Here is a 19,478-nt window from a genome sequence, read left to right as displayed (position 1 = left end):
GCGTGTTGCCTGTGAAGTGCCAGCATGCTGACCTATGCTTCCATAGCAAATGAAAAAACAGGTTACCTGATGAGAGTGAGCCTGTCTCTCTCAGAGGGATGATCATCCAGCCACTGGGAGTAACGGGCGATGGACCACTCGGCTCTCTGTGGGGGGGACAACGCTCCGTTAGGTGGGACAGTGATACACAGAGCAGAGCACCATCCTGGTGACGACATGTCTGCGTTGTCCAGTCCTCACTACTTTAAAAGACTGTTGGGAGGTTAAGACTTGGTTTTAAGGTACGTCTTTGTGTTTTGTGTGTGTGTGTCTCTGTGTATCTGCTTGAGTGCGTGCGTGCGTGCGTGTGTGCATGCATGCATACATACAGTTGTGTTCAGAATTATAGCAGTGTGTTTAAAAAAGTGAATAATGCTCAAATCCTTAGAATAGCTTTTAATTCCATAATATCAATGTATTGGGAACACTGCACATTCAACTCCAAATCAAAACATGACCAGAATTGATCAAGTTTGTGTTCTATCTTTACAGGAAGTGAAGAAAAAGGAATATTAGGCTGTTCAAAGAAATAGCAGTATTTGCATTTTTCTTTACAAACTCAAACATTTACTGCATGAACTGAAAAATGTCTCGAGGGTTTGCTTTACTTTGAATCACTGCACTAATATTTAGTTGCATAACCATTATTTCTGAGAACTGCTCCACATCTGTGTTGCATGGAGTCACCTGTGAACAGGTATTCCAGCCCAGGACCATTGAACTACATCCCACAATCCCTCTGCAGTACTGGGTTAGCCTCAGAAACAGCATTTTTGATGTCACCCCACAAGTTTTCTATGGGATTGAGGTCTGGGGATTGGGCTGGCCACTCCATAACATCAATCTTGTTCATCTGGAACCAAGACTTTGCTCGCTTACTGGTGTGTTTTGGGTCATTGTCTTGTTCAAAGACCCATTTTCTATTCAGCATGAGGCAACATGACCTCTTCAAGTATTCTGATGTATTGAAACTGATCCATGATCCCTGGTATGTGATAAACAGGCCCAACACCACAGTATGAGAAACATCCCATAACGTGATGTTTGCACCACCATGCTTCACTGTCTTCACAGTACTGGGGCTTGAATTCAGTGCATGGGGGTCGTCGGACAAACTGTCTGCGGCCCCTAGACCCAAAAAGAACCATTCTGCTCTCATCAGTCCACTGAATGTTGCCACATTTCTCCTTTGGCCAGTCAATGTGTCCTTTGGCAAATTTCAACCTATTCAGTACATCTTTTTTTCAGCTATGGGACTTTGCGGGGGCTTCTAGCTGATAGCTTAGCTTCACATAGCCTTCCTCTGATCCTAGCAGTACTCTCAGGTAACTGTAAGTCTTCTTTGATTTTCCTGGAGCTGATCATTGGTTGAGCCTTTGCCATTTTGTCTATTCTTCGATCCATTCGAATGGTAGTTGACTTTTTTCCCCACGTCGTTCAGGCTTTGGATGCCAGTTCAAGGGATCTGAAATCATTTTGGGCTGAGCAGCCTATCATTTTCTGCACTTCTTTATATGTTTTCCCCTCTCCAATCAACTTTTTAATCAAAGTCCGCTGTTCCTCAGAGCAATGTCTGGAACGACCCATTTTGCTGAGTATTTCAGTGTGAAATGCACTATAACCAGCATGCACAACATTTGCTTCCTTCCTTCCTTAAATATGGGCCATAACTGACACCTGTTTCTTCACAGAATCAATCACCTCACTAACTGAACACAACACTGCTATTATTTTGAACATGCCCCTTTCAATTACAGATTCAATTACCCAGAATGAGCAGCATCATGTCATGACTGGTGGGTCTGTTGGTTTTCTAGGACTCTACAACACTTACTAGGAAATTATTTGCCATGTAGAAATATCACTTCTACCAAAAAAAATGATTTATGAGGTTAGTGATGTTGGACTGCTATTATTTTGAACACAACTGTACATGTGTGTGTGTGTGTGTGTGTGTGTGTGTGTGTGTGTGTGTGTGTGTGTGTAGAGCTGCAACGATTAATCGATTAGTTAACTTTTAAATCAATCGCCAACTATTTTGATAATCGTTTGAGTAATTTTTTTAAGACAAAAGTAAAAATTCTCTGATTCCAGCTCCTTAAATGTGAATATCTTCTAGTGTCTTCTCTCCTCTGGGACAGGAAACTGAAAATCTTTGAGTTGGGGACAAAACAAGACATTTGAGGACGTCATCTTGGGCGTTTAGGAAACACTGATCCACATGTTTCACCATTTTCTGACATTTTAGAGACCAAACAACTAATCGATTAATCGAGAAAATAATCGACAGATTAATCGACTATGAAAATAATGTTAGTTGCAGCCCTATCTGTGTGTGTGCGTCTGTGTGTCTGCGTGTGTATGTTTGTTTGTGTGTTGGGGTGTGTGTGTGTGTGTGTGTGTGTGTGTGTGTGTGTACAGGCCTGGTGAGGAGACTTGAGCTCCGGCGGGGCTCTGGTAAAGAAGAAGTGCAGCAGGGTGCTGTAGGGGATCAGGTCCCCCACAGCGGGACTGCTGGCTACCAGCTCGCTGGTCTGAAACAGCAGTGGCCTGGAACACAAAGCACACCATAAAACGTCATACACTGTATAATCAACACACCACATTGCTGTCTTTCCATGTTCCAGCCAAACAAGCAGGAACAGTTTTCCACAACATCAGTGTTCCGACTGGTTTCAGTCCATTTCAGGATGGTAGAGAAATCATCTTCCAGTGACATGACACCTACTTGAGATAAGTCATTCATTGCACTCACCTTCATAGTTAATACCTTTTTATTACATTTAGCTTATCTCTGTGCTGTGATTCAGTTGCAAGCACAGATCATTTTCAAACCTCTCCTCGATGCTGCTTTTAGTAAACTGACATTTGCTCTCAGAGTCAGCGGCCGAACAACCTCGTTAATGCAAAGACTTCACATCATCTCAACGACTTCCTGTTCCTGGCTGGATTTGATAATGTAGCTTGTGATTGCAATATGCAACTCACATTCTTACTTAAACACACCAACTAATTCCTACCACCGTCAATATTACCATGCGACAAAGGTGTAATGATGACTTCATCTTTTGCATTACCTGTCTGAAGCAGGTATTCCAATTTGTGGATACTGGGCTAAAACTGAAAATGACTGGTATGGTCCTTTAGCATTTCAAACCCAACGTAAAGGGTCAGTTCACCAAAATGACCATCTGGTTGTTCTGTTTCTACCCCAAATACAATGGTGGTGACTGCTTAAGCACTGAAAATGGAAAAACTCAACAGACACGAAACATGACTTTGGATAATCCATACACCTCACTGGCAACAGTTTCCATAGGAACTATTTTCTATGGAAATACAGTCTTCATGAAAACTGTCACACAACTGGGACATGTTTGTGGCAGAACACTTAGCTGTGAAGTATTTCATATGTAACTTTGTGTATGTAATTGTCTGAGGAAAAAGAATCCCATTCACCTCCATTGTATCAGGATGGAGACAGAAATCTCAGCGATATCTGCAAACTTGGACAAATAACACTTTTGTATAGCCATACCAGTCTAGAGGCAAGTGAGAAGAGGTTGTTTTTAGAGAAAGAGAAGTAAGGTGCTGACCTACATCTCTGCTAAAACATGTGGATGAAAAGGACTTCTCGTCCTCGTTATGATTGCGATGTTGGTCTCCACGATGCACGAGCATACACACCTGAAGGAGCGCAGCATCCTGTAAGGTTTCCCCAAATCAGACACTCTCCTGCACAGAGGAGCCACTGCCAGCTCCATCTGACACACACAGAGAGAGAGAGAGAGAGAGAGAGATTTCATTGACATTGCTGAATCATCTGTCCACCCCCCTGCCCTAGAATCAGCCTCCTGACGGCGTGTCCCAAAGCTCTCCCTCACCTGGGCAAAGTCAGCCGCCAGCCTCATCTTGCCGCCCTCTCCCAGCGGGCGCAGCAGGCTGGTGTGGCGGACGAACAGCTCGATGGCCCTCCGAGCGATGGACTCGGTGCTCTCGTAGATGAAGTCCACACACTGGAAGTGTCTGAAGTAGTCGGCCATCACTCTGGAGATGAAGCCCTGCAGCTCCTTCATGTAGAGGGAGCACGGAACATCTGGCTTATCAGGGCAGGACAGAGGCCTGCCGCACGCACGCACGCATGCACACGCACACACACACACACACACGCACACACACGCACACACACACACGCACACGCACACACACACACACCATTTTTATTCAAATTAAATAAAAACTTGTGGACTCATCCTGGTTCTTCAAACTGAAAGAGACAACAACTAGCCTTCAGTATAAAATCACACACAAACTGACTCAGAATATTTGTTTCTAAAAAAAAATGTTCTTCTCTATTTTGCTGTTTGGATAATAAAACCCAAATAACAGCGAGAAGGTTTTAGCTCTGACAATCACTAAGGAGTTCCCAATAATCTACACTAAAATGAACACTTACAAATAATGATTACACAGAGATACTGAATTAAATCACTCAGAGCTCCAGTACAGAGCCGAGTATCATTTTTAATGTTTCAATGCTCGTGCCGATATGACACCCCAATTTCATGTAACAAAATAAGCTTCTCAAATATTAAATGCTGTCTCAGCACAAGCAGCTCTAGAACATTGTCAAAGTAACCCCGTCCAAAATTGTTAAAACTGACAAAGAAGTACAAACCCCAATTTCAATGAAGTTGGGACGTTGTGTAAAACGTAAATTAAAAACAGAATACAATGATTTGCAAATCCTTTTCAACCTATATACAATTGAATACACTACAAAGACAAGATATTTAATGTTCAAACTGATAACCTTTATTGTTTTTTTGCAGATATTCACTCATTCTGAATTTGATGCCTGCAACACGTTCCAAAAAAGCTGGGACAGGGGTAACAACAGACTGGGAAAGTTAAGGAATGTTTAAAAAAATCACCTGTTTGCAACATTCCACAGGTGAACAGGTTAATTGGTCATGATTGGGTAAAAAAGGAGCATCCCCAAAAGGCTCAGTCATTTACAAGCAAGGATGGACGAGGGTCACCACTTTGTGAACAACTATGTAAGCAAATAGTCCAACAGTTTAAGAACGTTTCTCAACATACCTTCGCAAGGAATTTAGGGATTTCATCATCTACAGTCCATAATATCGTCAGAAGATCCAGAGAATCTGGAAAAATCTCTGCACGTAAGCAGCAAGGCTGAAAACCAACATTGAATGCACGTGACCGGCGTAGATGCAGGGGGGTCTGCATGGGTACGCCGTCGATTCGACGCACAACCATAAAAAGGCCTTTAGTTGTAACATCTACAAGTACAAGTTAAAACTCTACCATGCAAAGCAAAGCCATTTATTAACGCCACCCAGAAACGCCGCCGGCTTCTCTGGGCCAGAGCTCATCTGAGATGGACTGATACAAAGTGGAAGAATGTGCTGTGGTCTGACGAGTCCACATTTCAAATTGGTTTTGGAAATCATGGACGTCATGTCCTCCGGGCCAAAGAGGAAAAAGACCATCCAGATTGTTATCAGCACAAAGTTCAAAAGCCAGCTTCTATCCCAGCTTTTTTGGAACGTGTTGCAGGCATCAAAATGAGTGAATATTTGCAAAAAACCATAAAGTTTATTAGTTTGAACATTAAATATCTTGTATTTGTAGTGTATTCAATTGAATATAGTTTGAAACGGATTAGCAAATCATTGTTTTCTGTTTTTATTTATGTTTTACACAACGTCCCAACTTCATTGGGATTGGGGTTTGTACTTAATCCCTCTTGGGGAAATTCAATTTTCAGTTGTTACTGTTAGATCATCACTTGACCAAGTCTGTTGTTTTGTGTGAAAAGTAGAGCTAGATGAATCCATCAGCCAGGCCCATATATATGAGATATGTTGGTATTGGTGTTAATGTCAGCGCAGACATGCCAGGGTATGTTTGAGGTCATTTACAAACGGTGTCCCATTACAGTTTGTCCACCAGAGGGCCGTGATGAGCTGATTTTCCAACTATAAAATGTCCTGCTCCTGTTTGTAACTTGGTCACAATAAAAAATGAAAAAATATATAACATATAAGTGATGGGGATCAAGATTAGTCGGTTGGTTGGATTTTTTACCTCCTAAATATCGATATCGGTATTAGAACAAAACTAGGACCAAAAAGCTCCTTATTGTGCATTCCTGTTTGCTTTTCCACCGCTTCTGAAGACATGTGAAGATAAAACAAATCCAACCCTTGGCCTCATTTTTATTTTAGTGGCACCCAGTGCTGTTTACTACATGAAGCTGTACACAAGTTGTAGCAGCCTGAGGTTTGCGTTTGACCAGTCAGCATTGTTGAGCACAGCATGCTGCACCCCCATAGTTCCAGGGCCATGGGAAAGTGCTACCCCCAGAGCAGGGACTTTTCTGAGGCCAGGAACTATAGCCGAGGAACTAAATTTAGGAGTTCCTCCAGTCCAAACACAGGTGAGTTCCTGAAATGATTCCCGGGTCCCTGGAAAAGTTCCTGCAGTGGAAACAGGATAAATGTTGCTTACCCTGAAAAGTCTTCTTGGTGTAGCGTGATGATGATGGCCTCTATGGAGTCACTCACTGACTGCAGAAGAGGCTGCACTGCACTGCTCATCAGGACCTGCACTGCCTGAGTTAAACACACTAAGTCAGTCCTCTGATGTAACATTCTGTAAAGAATGGACGGTGGAAATATAATCATAGGAAAAGAGAAAACCTGACTCCAAATCAAAAACCTTTCAGCAGCTACTGAAATCACAGCTCCGCCAACAGCAACTCAAATCCAATATGTGATGAGGCTCCGGAACTTCTACTGTTTTTTTTCTATAATCTATAGACAAACATTGAGAGAGTGCAGGGAGACATGCCTCTGGGTGAACAGTGGTTGAGTCACTGCTGACTGGTTACTGCCAGTCAAGCTTTAAGCATAATTAAACAGCAGAGAAACAACACCCCGTCTTTGTTTCTCCCTCCTCGTCTTCTGTCTCTCCTTCACCATGCCCCTCCCCTCCCCAAGATAGGGACAGATTTATGGGGAGGCCTGACACCTCCCGCAAAAGGCTCCATGTCTCAGTGTTGAACAGTAGAAAGACAGCAGACAGTTTTCTCAGACTCCCAGTGGAAACATGGTTATGTGTGTGTGTGTGTGTGTGTGTGTGTGTGTGTGTGTGTTCTTGTTTAACTTTATAATCGTGGGGTCCAAAAACTGGGACTACAGTATACTTGTACAGCTTTGTGGGGCCAAAATGCTGGACCCCACAACTTTAAAGGTCTGTTTGAGGGTTAAGACTTGGTTTTAGGATTAGGGTCAGAATTAGGTTATGGTTAGGGTAAAGGGCTAGGGAATACATTATGTCAATGACAGGTCCCCACAAAGATAGTGCCAGTCACTGTGTGTGTGTGTGTGTGTGTGTGTGTGTGTCTGTCTGTGGACAGATTTTGTCATAGCGTCACAACCATGCAAGATGCAGTCATGAAACATTACAGATGTAGTAAAATAAAGGCAGAGTTCAAAGGTGGGTGTGGGCCAAACAAGGGCGCCTGAAGTACCCCCTTTGGTGGTATTGGTGTGATCCCATCACAAGACGGTTTTGCATAAATCTAAAAAAAATAGGTCTTGCACACTTAATACAAGGCTCCACTGAGATTTAAATGGACTATGCAAGTCCTAGTTTCTAATGCAGTTATGTAAAAGGATGTGAGCGTCAGGCCTGTGGTAAATTGACAAAGCTCCATTCCAATAATATACTCGAGAAGACGCCGTTCCCTGTGATTATGCTACAGCAGTGATGCAGCAGGTAAAAGACACAGTTCAGCACAGGAGAATATAAATCTTCTACCGATCCAAGTGTGCTTAGAAAGCTTTGCTTAGTAGCATTCATGATACAAAAAAAAATATAAAAAATCACTACACTAGTTTGAATACCAGAGAATGAGTGTGAGGGTGTTTGCTGTGATACCTCCAAAGAAGAAGAGATGGCCTCTGCTGCAGCTGGCGGACACGACCCCAATCCTGAAATCATCTGCAAATACAACACAACAAGGTAAGGGTTAACAGGAGTACAAGCTGAAATCTCTTCACTGATTTCTTTGGTAGTCCAGTTAAAAAAGCACTAGGGCTGGGTATCTGTCAAAAAATTCCGATACCGGTACCGATACCAATATCGTGACTTTGATACCGGTTTTTAAACGATACTTTTTTTCGATACCGATTTTATAAAACAAAAAGAAATCACAACATTACACAATACTGCACCATTTTTTTTTTTTTGTTAGATTATTTTTTTTGGCATTTTCGGCCTTTATTTGACAGGACAACTGAAAACATGAAAGGAGAGAGAGAGGGGGAATGACATGCAGCAAAGGACCGCAAGTCGGAGTCGAACCCGGGAAACGCTGCGTCGAGGAGTAAACCTCTACATACATATGGGCGCCCACTCTACCAACTGAGCTATCTGGGCGCCCACTGCACGAATCTTTTGATTTATTTCTCAGCTTCTATGTGAGCCTGAAGCTGATGAGATTCACTCCTTAGGTATTGAAATTGGTTATTGAATGACGAGAAACCCATAGAATGAACCAGTCCTTGGCATCAGAAAGAGCTAGATATGATATGATATGGTTGTTGCAATATTTCTCTGGTGGAACTCTTACTGGTATAGTCCAATTGGTTACTATAGTTTAAATTTTCGTTTTTCTCCCATTCCTGGATGGGAGAAAAAACGTGCTCTGGTTTATTGGCATTTCTTTAAACCAATCACAATCTTCTTGGGCGGTGCTAAGCTCCGCACGGAGTCGGTGTGAAAATAGCCTCAGGAAGGAACTTGTTTTGGTGGAACATGTGGACGTTCAAAAGTAGTTTTAGTCGTGCAACAGAAAACTCAGATTGGACAGATAGTCTAGCTAGCTGTCTGGATTTACCCTGCAGAGATCTGAGGAGCAGTTAACCATAGTCCTCACAAATCCACCAGAGGTTAGAACGCCAACACAGAGACAGAGGAAGGGGACGGACATCGGCAAAAAGACGGAATTTCCTGCGGCACCGGAGCAATCACGGAAGTGGAACGTCAAGGATATAGACTCGGCTCTCGGCTCTATTAGCCTACGTTACAAATTTGGCATAGTATATGAATAACATGGGCATTTACCAGGAATGGGAAGTCTGATGAAAGATTTTTGAGTTGCATTATTAAAACTATTTTAAACTGTTGGGGACATCGGTGCCAGAGGTGTGCAGTTGTCATCTACGTAAGTATGACATTTTTACCATGTTGGAAATTTTAGGAACATTATGGTACTTAAACGTCCCATGGCATGAAAATGTCATTTTATGAGGTTTTTTTAACATTAATATGAGTTCCCCCTAGCCTGCCTATGGTCCCCCCAGTGGCTAGAAATGGCGATAGGTGTAAACCGAGCCCTGGGTATCCTGCTCTGCCTTTGAGAAAATGAAAGCTCAGATGGGCCGATCTGGAATCTTCCCTTTATGATGTCATAAGGGGAAAGGTTACCTCACCTTTCTCTGCTTTGCCTGCCGTCCACAGCTGCCCAGAGAATTTGGCCCGTCCATGAGGAAATAGAGCTACAACCGTGGCCGCAAGCTGGTCAAGACCACACCCCCACCCTCCACCTTGACCCCCCCATCTCCTCCTCAATAGCATTTAAAGCAACAGACACATAAATGGCACATCCTAAGGAAAGGTCATTGTGGGACTGGCTCTAGTGGCTGTAATTCTGCACCAAGGTTGAATTTCGGGAAAGAGACTTCAGATACAGTATTAGGGGACCACTAAGGTCTATATAAAAGAGACTTCAGATACAGTATTAGGGGACCACTAAGGTCTATATAAAAGAGACTTCAGATACAGTATTAGGGGACCACTAAGGTCTATATAAAAGAGACTTCAGATACAGTATTAGGGGACCACTAAGGCCTATATAAAAGAGACTTCAGATACAGTATTAGGGGACCACTAAGGTCTATATAAAAGAGACTTCAGATACAGTATTAGGGGACCACTAAGGCCTATATAAGAGACTTCAGATACAGTATTAGGGGGACCACTAAGGTCTATATAAAAGAGACTTCAGATACAGTATTAGGGGGACCACTAAGGCCTATATAAAAGAGACTTCAGATACAGTATTAGGGGACCACTAAGGTCTATATAAAAGAGACTTCAGATACAGTATTAGGGGACCACTAAGGCCTATATAAAAGAGACTTCAGATACAGTATTAGGGGACCACTAAGGCCTATATAAAAGAGACTTCAGATACAGTATTAGGGGACCACTAAGGCCTATATAAAAGAGACTTCAGATACAGTATTAGGGGACCACTAAGGCCTATATAAAAGAGACTTCAGATACAGTATTAGGGGACCAAGAAGGCCTATATAAAAGCATCCAAAAAGCAGCATGTCATAGGACTTTTAAGACATGTTGACCAACAAAAAACTCTTTCTACACATAATGAAAGGGAGATTGGTAAGAGGTCGAAAGTTATTGCCCACAGATAGATCAAGATTTATTTTTAGTTTTCCTATCGACCCCTTCCTATTTCACATCCCGTCTTTGTCCCTCCCTCCCTCCCTCTGCCAGTATGGAATAAATTGTCACTCTGTTTTCACACAGTGGAATTTTAAAGGCTTGAGGTTAAATATTTAATGCTGAAGTAATCTGTTTTTTTAGGCTATTAATCATCCCTGGCTGCTGTGCCAGGACACACCATACATCTTTAATGGAGGAGGCTGAAAGAACACATTGCACCCTGCTTTTCCTTTTATCACCCTTTAATTTCCTTTGCTTCCTTTCATGTACTTGTGTTTGTGTGTCCACACGACATCTCTATGCATTAGAAAGCTAACAGTTCAATCACACACACAGTTTGAGAGCTGTGTGTGCTAATGAGTGTGCCATGTGGATGTCACTGTCACACCTGTGGACAATCTAAAGAAAAAGTTTAACTTGTTGAGGAGATTCTTCTCAGATCAAATGGTTTCTTTCTCCTTGTAGTGCAAAAGACCATACACTTTCAATTTTCATCCATGCAGTTTTTCATGTAGAAAAGTATGAATATCGAGAAAATAAGTGTACAGTATATACAGCATTTAAGAAATTAACTTTTAACAGACCATACTGCAGATCATATAAATCATGAAATTGAGCGTCGCTCATGCTCAAAATGGCCATTACGTAAGGGGCTTCAACTGCCAGATATGTTTTAAAATCCATCACCAACGTTGCCTGTGAGAGAACCTCTTCTCTCTTAATATAATTACTTTGCTTTTTTTTTAGCATTTTTGATTTCATTGGATTAGTGAGTTACAGTAGAGATGTAGACAGAAAACAGAGAGGGAAAGACAGGGTTTACATGTAGCAAAGGTCCCCAGCCAGAATCCAACCGAAGACATTTTATGGTATGTACTATGCACGTTAACCACTCGGCCACCAGGATGAAAATGTTGTGGCTCCAGAGCGAGCTGTGTGTAGTCTGATAAATGTCCTCAAGTGAATCCCCGACTGAACTGTCGGCAGTCGGGGTGCATTGTGGGTAATGTAGGCTCCAGATTTTGACAAGATAGAAGAATGTATGAAATAAAAAAATACGATATCTCTGGTTCTGCTGCATTTATTTTGATTCTTTGTTTTAAACTGTCCATCTTGAGTCCAACAATGCAATGCTAAATCTGTTAAAATTCTTTTAACAAGCCGTGTTTGATTACTGCCACATGCTGAAGGGTCATCATTGGAATTTGTTAACTGAGGCTGCTGCGTCTTGTATATTGTGATCCAGGTTCAAGACTATTATAAGTGTGTACATTACATGGCTGGGTTCAAAAATATATAAAGATAACAGTACCGATACCAATACAGTGACTTTGATACCGGTTCCTAAATGATACTTTTTTCGATTCCAATTTTATAAAACAACATTACTGCACAAATCTTTTAATTTATGTTTTATCTCCTACTACGTGAGCCCTGTCTCTGTGTAACGTAGAGTTTTTCCTGCATGTCTCTACGACGTGTAACGTTAGACAGCCAATCACAGACATTATTAGATCTTGGTAGAAGCATGCTGCATGCTGATTGGCTCACTGACTCTGATGAGATTCACTCCTTAGATATTGAAATTGGGTATTGAATGACGAGGCATTTTCCGATACTCAATACTTTAGAGGCAATTCCGTTGGTGCTGAAAAAGTATTGGATTCACCCAGCCCTAATTACATGTTTACATTTCTGTAATATATATGTATATAGTCAGTCTTATGATAAAGAAACGTATTAACTAAATTTCATACTTAACACTTTCAAGAACTGTATTAAGTGGGAAAGCAAGCTTGACATCAAAATGACGATAAGATTTTTGGATTATTGCGGTGAGATGTCGTTGGTGATGAAACGACCTCACTATGGCAGTGCTATAGTAACATTCCTCTTTAAATCTGATCACAGACAGCTGACGTTCTGAAGTTCAGCAGACAGACAGTATTTATTACCTTGGTGACAGCCTGCTGCAGACGGTAGAGGGAGTTGACCACAGCAACATTCCTCCTCTGGCCCTCTGTCAATGGACCAATCACCTGACTGGCTTCACCCTGAGTGCACAGCTGCAGATGGACACAGGAAGGCAGAGCATGGTGTGTACACAATGAAAGACAATAGAAGCAATTGCAATACATCACATTTTGTTGCTTTGGTTATACTGTGGATTTATCTATCTATTTAAACACTCTTTTGTTGTGTTATGGACATGTGGTGGGTTAAGAAGAAACAGATTTTGATTCAGACCTATAGACCGACCAACATGTGCACACGCACACACACACATACACACAAGATGCTGTACACACCAGCTGTTCAGACTTGACACAGAAGAGTTGGATGGTCTTGGCAGCATTCTTGGACACAGCCAGAGACAGGTTGGGATCTACTGAGGCTACATTCAGCTCACTGCAAACAAACAAACAAACAATCCAACCCATTAAAATAATGTTACCTGGCTAATAATCAAACGTAAGATATTCAGCGTGTTTGTAGTTAAACGGTAGCTTGGGTACATAATGTTTTATTTATGTTTTTTAAGATAATTTTTTGGGGCATTTTAGGCCTTTATTTATACAGGACAGCTGAAGACATGAAAGGGGAGAGAGAGGGGGAATGACATGGGGCACTGGGTGCATACTGTTTTTATCAATAATGATTCATCTCATGTTTTTTTGCAGAGTAGGGAGGGCCAAATGATGTTATTGTTGGTCAGATCATTAAAGGACAATTCCGGCGCAAAACCTAGGGGTTATTAACTACCGCGGACCGCTGGTTAGCTTACAATGCTAGTATTTAGGGCATGAGGACACTCAAATTAAATTGCTATTTAATACCACTAAAAAGGCTCGAAATATCACCACACTTTAATGTTAGCATAATTAGGGTCTCTAAATGTGAACCGAAGCATTGACAACGTTGTAAGTGTACAGATAGTTTATTGTTGGAATCTCCATACTGTCTATGGAGATTCCACATTGCACGGCGTTCGACTAGTCATGACTGGTTTCCAAGATGGCTTCCGCAAGTAAACATGAACGTGACTGTCTTTATAATCTATCTTTTTAATAAACTATGACATATATATAATATGACAGCCTGTCACTGGTGAAGAAGACAGTATCTCTGAATGACCGAAGAAAAAGCTATATATACAGTATGAAATTGTATGGAGACATGCAAAAGCTTGTCATTGGTTAATGAGCAAGGTTATTGTAACAAAATCTTTTCATTGGTTTAGAAACATATTCATTTGGCTGCTTTCCAATGAGCATAGACTTCTTGTTTTGTGACAAGTATAAAATCATTATGTATCTTTGTGTTCTTTGGGAGATGCTGGGGAAAACTGATCGGGTGAGACCTTTTCCCTGGTAACTTCCCTGTGATTAATTACATAAAACATTTGCAATATTCACCTTTAATCATCTCTGTGTTTTCTGTGCTTTGATTATCCATAACAGTAGATGGACTCGTCTCTGGGTTTCTTCCTTCCTTTGCGGACTGTTTATTCCCTGCCGCTGATCCAGATCCAGGACCTGGATGGTCACCTCCGAAAGCTACCGTATATTGCAGTAATACCAGCACTTAAAACACTAATGTAATACATCTTCCAGCGACCAGTGGCAACACCACACACACTGATACTGATCAGCACTTCAATCAGGGAGCGAAGCAAAAATCCTGAATCATTTTGGATTTTATATGGTTTGTATTGACTTCAATAGAAGCAGTGTTGTAATGTAACAAAGTATAAATACTTAGTTACTGTACTTAAGTAGAAAGACTTTTACTCAAGTAATATTCTAAAAGGTGACTTTAACTTTTCTCTGTCAGAATAAATAATATTTTGTGTTACGTCATGACACTGTTATTTTCTACCTTAAAAGTCGCTAATGCCTATCACCCTGCTGCAACACCAGAATGTCCCCTCTGGGGATCAGTAAAGGCTTATCTTATTGGCTGATTCTGTCACTTCCAGTGGGTCTTTGCTGTAAGGCAGCCAAAATGGCATGTACTGTGCTTGCCTGCTGATGGTCTTGATGATGCTGTCCAGCTCATCGTTGGAGGGCGGGTTGCGGCCGCCCATAGGGAACACTAGGTTGATGGGATCAAACAGGCGAGAGAGGGACTTGGAGAGGTAGGCTGCCTCGTATGGCTGCAGAGAGTCCTTCAGAGCCTTCTCTGGGCTACACACACACACACACACACACACACACACACACACACACACACACACACACACACACACAAAGAGAAAGACAAAAAATAAAAAAAGATGCAGAATGCACATACATAATCGATATGTGTGTTTGAGAAACCATTATTAATAGTAACATGGATATGGTAAATGTCGGCCACAACAAGGCAATAAGATCAGAAAATAGCATCACTTTACTGTAAGGTAGCCTATAAAAATTCAACATTTCAAATCTATCATGGTATAATGATAGCCACAATCCTTTTATTGTCTCATGTGGACATATAATATCCTCTAATTGGCTAGAATATCTGCTGGCATTTATTAATGGAGCACTTGAAGTGCAGACATAAATGGAAGCAAAATGCCACTGTATCTCCTCCTATTACACGCAGACGTCCGTGTGTGCGTGCGCTGTGTGGGTGTGGGTGTGTGCATGCTGTATTCAACATTATCTCACGACTGTATATTATTGTGATATAGGACAAGAAAGGGAAAATGTCCAAACTGTCCAATGTATACTTGCATCATGGCTTAACAAAACTTCAAATATTTCAAAGCTGTAAACAGAGCAGATATGTTTCCATGAGGGCTTGACGAGGCTGAAATGTGTGTCTGACATGTGTTTTCCTGAAGCTGTGTTAACTGTTTGTAGCCAGCAGCTTGATTGACTGGTGAGCACATGAACTCTGTTATCTAACAGTGTGCTTACAAGCACCAGTGCACCTGCTCCTGTCATTAGTGCTCATACAAGAAAGGACTTGTTGCTTGCTGTTTCTGTCATGTCTTCACTCCTTCTCCATCCACCTGTTAAATCACTCCTTTGTTCCTCAGTCTCTCCTCCCTCTCTGCTCCTGCTTCATTTCACAGTTCTCCCTCCCACCTTCTTTACAAACACGGTCTCTCGCTCCATGCTACCATACAACAGATGCACCGAGCCCTTTTCTTCTCTCCTGATACCAATGCCAATACCTAAACTTAATAGGTTGCATGGTTGTTTTTCTTGAACTGATTGTTCTTCCTTGTATAAGGTAACACAAGACTGGAATTCTACACATCACTTCTCAATGAACTAACATTATCTTTAGGCTTGTGCAAAAATCTTGTCAGTTGAGATTTTGGCCACTTCATCATCATTTTGTGTCATCACTGACACGTGTAGTGTGTCACATAATGGGAACATTTATATCTACAAAACATGAGGCATTGCATTGTGGGGATGTTAGAAGAAAGTAAACCATAATATTTATCGTCAGGATTCATACACTCAAACTAAATAGCAGTCAGTAAATGCAGTGCACGATATAGTAAATAGGGAGGGTTTTCAGACGCAGCCCCTGTGTTCCTGCTATGCAATGCATTGTAAAACAATGTAATAATCAAAAATCAAGCAATTTGTGCCTGGGCTTTAGTATTGTCAAACGTATCTTGTTTGGACATTGTTTTACTGTGAAGCTGGACTTCATTGCCGTTATTAATTTAACTGATTAAAAATCAGACAGCTGACTCTAATTACACATGCTTCCAACTAAATCAACACAAAAGTGATGTATTAGCGACACTCCTGCTCCAAGTATGAATGCATTTTAGCGGTAGCAGTAAATGGAGAGATAAAGTTAGAGCAACCGTATTGTTCGTCCCAGGGACATCTGTCAAGCTGAGCAGCTGTTTGCAGCAGCAGTTGAATAGCAACAGACGGGAGTTCAGAATTTTAAAATAGTCCTTTTTTGTTGTTATTTAGTTTATCATTCAAGTAACTTGGTGTTTACTTGGACCCTATTTTCCTGTTTTTGTGTCTCAGTGACTGATGGGAACAACAATCTTTGACATTGGTCCAGTATTAAGAGAGATCTCTGCAGTCGGCAGCGGTGAAACAAGCTACAATATAAGTTAATTGTCCAGCTTGTATTTACCTTCACTAAAGTGCTCGTTTTGCCGCTGACAGACTCAGATTAATATTCTAAGTGTCTGATAACATTATGGAAAGATTTCTAAGGAGGTCGACCTTTCTGTTAAAGAGTAAGATCCTTTTTTTAAACATAAAAACATACGCAAAATCGCGTTCACTAAAGCCACCAGACTCCATGTAAATAAACAGTAATTTTAGCATCGTAAAACACACTTAATTCAAAGTCGACAGAAACAAAATAAAACTATGAAATGTCGTTTTGGGTTGTCTTTCCACTTTTCTAACCATCACAACTCTAGTTTTGGTTGAAATAAACACATAGTTTACTGATTTACATGTGAAAATATGTTGGCTCTATACACGCTAAAAGTATTGCTTTTTTAAGTCTGGTGGGTTTAGCTCTAGCGACTTCAGAGCTGTTTCTGGTTAAACAGAAAGGTCTCAGAGGTTTTAAAGGTTTATCTCTGAAGGGATCCTTTCTATACTTTTGTAATTTTTTTTTTTTTGTAATACTATGTCATCTTACAGCTCTGCAGTCGAGCTGCTGCTATTCTTGGTGCATCCCATACAGACGCTTAAGGGTGATTTTTGCGTAGGTATATCTGACGCTGAGAACCACTGACCAAGCTTCAGTATTTTATGAGTTGGGAGTGAGAATGGGTTGCAGTTACAGGTTCTGGCACTGGACATAGATGACACAGGTGACCAGAACTCTGCTTGTTAGTTGAGGAAGCCTTTACAAGTGCTTGTTCACTTATAACTGAACTTGTAATTAAAGTGTTAATCTATACAAAGCACAAATATGCTCCAAAATAAACTTCTTCCCCCTGCTTCACACCAAACAAAATAGCCTGCAGGTGTGATCACACTCTGAAGTGACTGATTGTGTTGCTGTCTTTGTGTCGGCTCACTTGTAGTCCTGTTTTCCATGTGTGAAGAGGTCCTGGCTGTCTGTGTCTGTGGTGGTGATGTCCAGAGACGCGTCCATTCCTCCGCTGCTTGTTAGCGCCCCCTGGAGGCTGGCGCTGTACTGCTGCAGGCGGCGCCACAGCTCGTTGTACAGTCGCAACAGCTTAGGAAACTCTCCTTCAAACGCCTGCTTTAGGAAGGACGAAGCTAGAGAGAAAAAAACGGCACACACACAGGCAGTGAGGAACCTGCTTATACATACAACTAGTGCAGGGCCCGTTCAAAACGTGCCTGTTTGGAACAGGATGATTGCTTGGCCTGTGGTATTAATGCTTAGCTTCCTCCAAAACCATTGTACCCAGAAATAAGTTACAGAAGGACCCCTAAGCAACCCAACAATTTGCCTTGGTGATAGGTGCATACACAAACAAACAAACAAACATATTAGTAAGAAATAAATATATACAGAAATAAATACATACAAAATAGCTGTTTAGTATAAGAGAAAGGAGGGTGGATGGGTTTAGTGCAGAACGCAAAGAATATGATGCATTATTATGCATTAAACTATTCAGCATTGTATTAGGGTTGAAAGCTCCACCTTGAACAGACGTTAAATATATGTAATTGTGCTGATATAATGCCTCTCTTTTCACTTGAAGTAATTATTTGAATGCAGGACCTGTACTGTGCGGTATAGTTAAACTATAAAATAGAAAACAATTTTGAGTACTTCTTCTACCACTGCTAATACCAACATTCCCAGTAAGAGAAATGGTGAAAAGTAAAGCCAAGCGCTGTTTGCCTGGGGCCCCTAAATCACCAAATCCCCCCCTAAAAAACACACCCAGGTTAACGACTCAAAAACACTCAGTGAAATACACTCAGTGGAGCAGTGTTCATTTTGAAAGCTATGTAAGATTTAGTCTTAGTCCTTCAAAATGCTTGCTAGTTTTAGCCACATTTAGCTAATTTTACGACAATTTAGTCTCGTCTTTTTTCGTCCATAATAATATTGTTGATATCATCACAGTTGAGTTCCATGGAAAAAAGGTTGTTGACGAACATATTACGTCTTTATTATTGTTAATGAAATTAAGTGGAGGTATTCATTTCCAAACAGGCTTAGTCGCTTGACATTACCACCGCGGTTATAAAGTAAAATTAAGTTGAGTTAGTTTAATTTCTTTGACACAGTTTATGCGCCACGATTTGGCTCCCAAACAGACAGGCTATTTAGAGCACTTGTAGCAAAAATTATCAATTTTTTTAATTTTATTTTTAGAATAGATTTTTAGAATATCTAAGTACACTCATCCCTGTTTGTTATCAAAAACATCTGTATGACATCTCAAAAGATGTCATAATACTAAATCGTCGGAACACCAGGTCAGCAGCACTCGGATCGATGTTGTTAATGATGGATCTATGTTGTAAGTGGACAATTTAGCCAAATAGCCAAGCCAAACTGAATCTTTGCCGAGTTTGTCTCGATATGGTATTCTCATATTTTGCCTCTTCAGTTTGACGATTTAATGGGTCGGATAACGTTATTACTGGTGTTGTTTACTGTACCGCTTGCTGTAGCTTGCTGTAGTTATACCACCATAATGGTGACATCACAGACAATAAACACACGTGACTGACAACAACCAATTGCCGTCATTTCAACAGCTTGGCTACAGCCCTGATTTAGACCAACCATGTATATTCCACTTCTAGACAAAATAGTGCCTAAAATTGTTTAAATGTTGTTTTTGTCCACACAGCTTGTGCAGGAACATCACATCATGTTAGCAAAATCAAATATGAAAAATAACCACAATGTATCATTGAAATGGTCTATGTGTAGCCCTATAT

General features: G+C 41.1%; 1 protein-coding gene across 1 annotated transcript in view; it reads right to left on the bottom strand.

Moving 5' to 3' along the window:
- The window catches only part of cog5 (component of oligomeric golgi complex 5), an 89,867-nt gene that overhangs the window by 1,096 nt on the left and 69,293 nt on the right, over window positions 1–19,478 (bottom strand). The window contains exons 12-21 of the mRNA XM_078281613.1: window positions 17,621–17,825; window positions 14,628–14,789; window positions 12,912–13,011; window positions 12,558–12,668; window positions 8,011–8,073; window positions 6,577–6,680; window positions 3,924–4,161; window positions 3,727–3,803; window positions 2,463–2,589; window positions 67–146 (exon numbers count right to left, since the gene is read on the bottom strand). Coding sequence (XP_078137739.1) covers window positions 67–146; window positions 2,463–2,589; window positions 3,727–3,803; window positions 3,924–4,161; window positions 6,577–6,680; window positions 8,011–8,073; window positions 12,558–12,668; window positions 12,912–13,011; window positions 14,628–14,789; window positions 17,621–17,825 — 1,267 coding nt within the window. The remainder of the gene's footprint in view (window positions 1–66; window positions 147–2,462; window positions 2,590–3,726; window positions 3,804–3,923; window positions 4,162–6,576; window positions 6,681–8,010; window positions 8,074–12,557; window positions 12,669–12,911; window positions 13,012–14,627; window positions 14,790–17,620; window positions 17,826–19,478) is intronic.

Source organism: Sander vitreus, chromosome 23 (genome assembly GCF_031162955.1).
Source record: "Sander vitreus isolate 19-12246 chromosome 23, sanVit1, whole genome shotgun sequence".
NCBI classification, from domain to species: Eukaryota; Metazoa; Chordata; class Actinopteri; order Perciformes; family Percidae; genus Sander; species Sander vitreus.
Note: the sequence above shows the minus strand (reverse complement) of the source record. Positions and strands in the feature narration are given on the sequence as shown.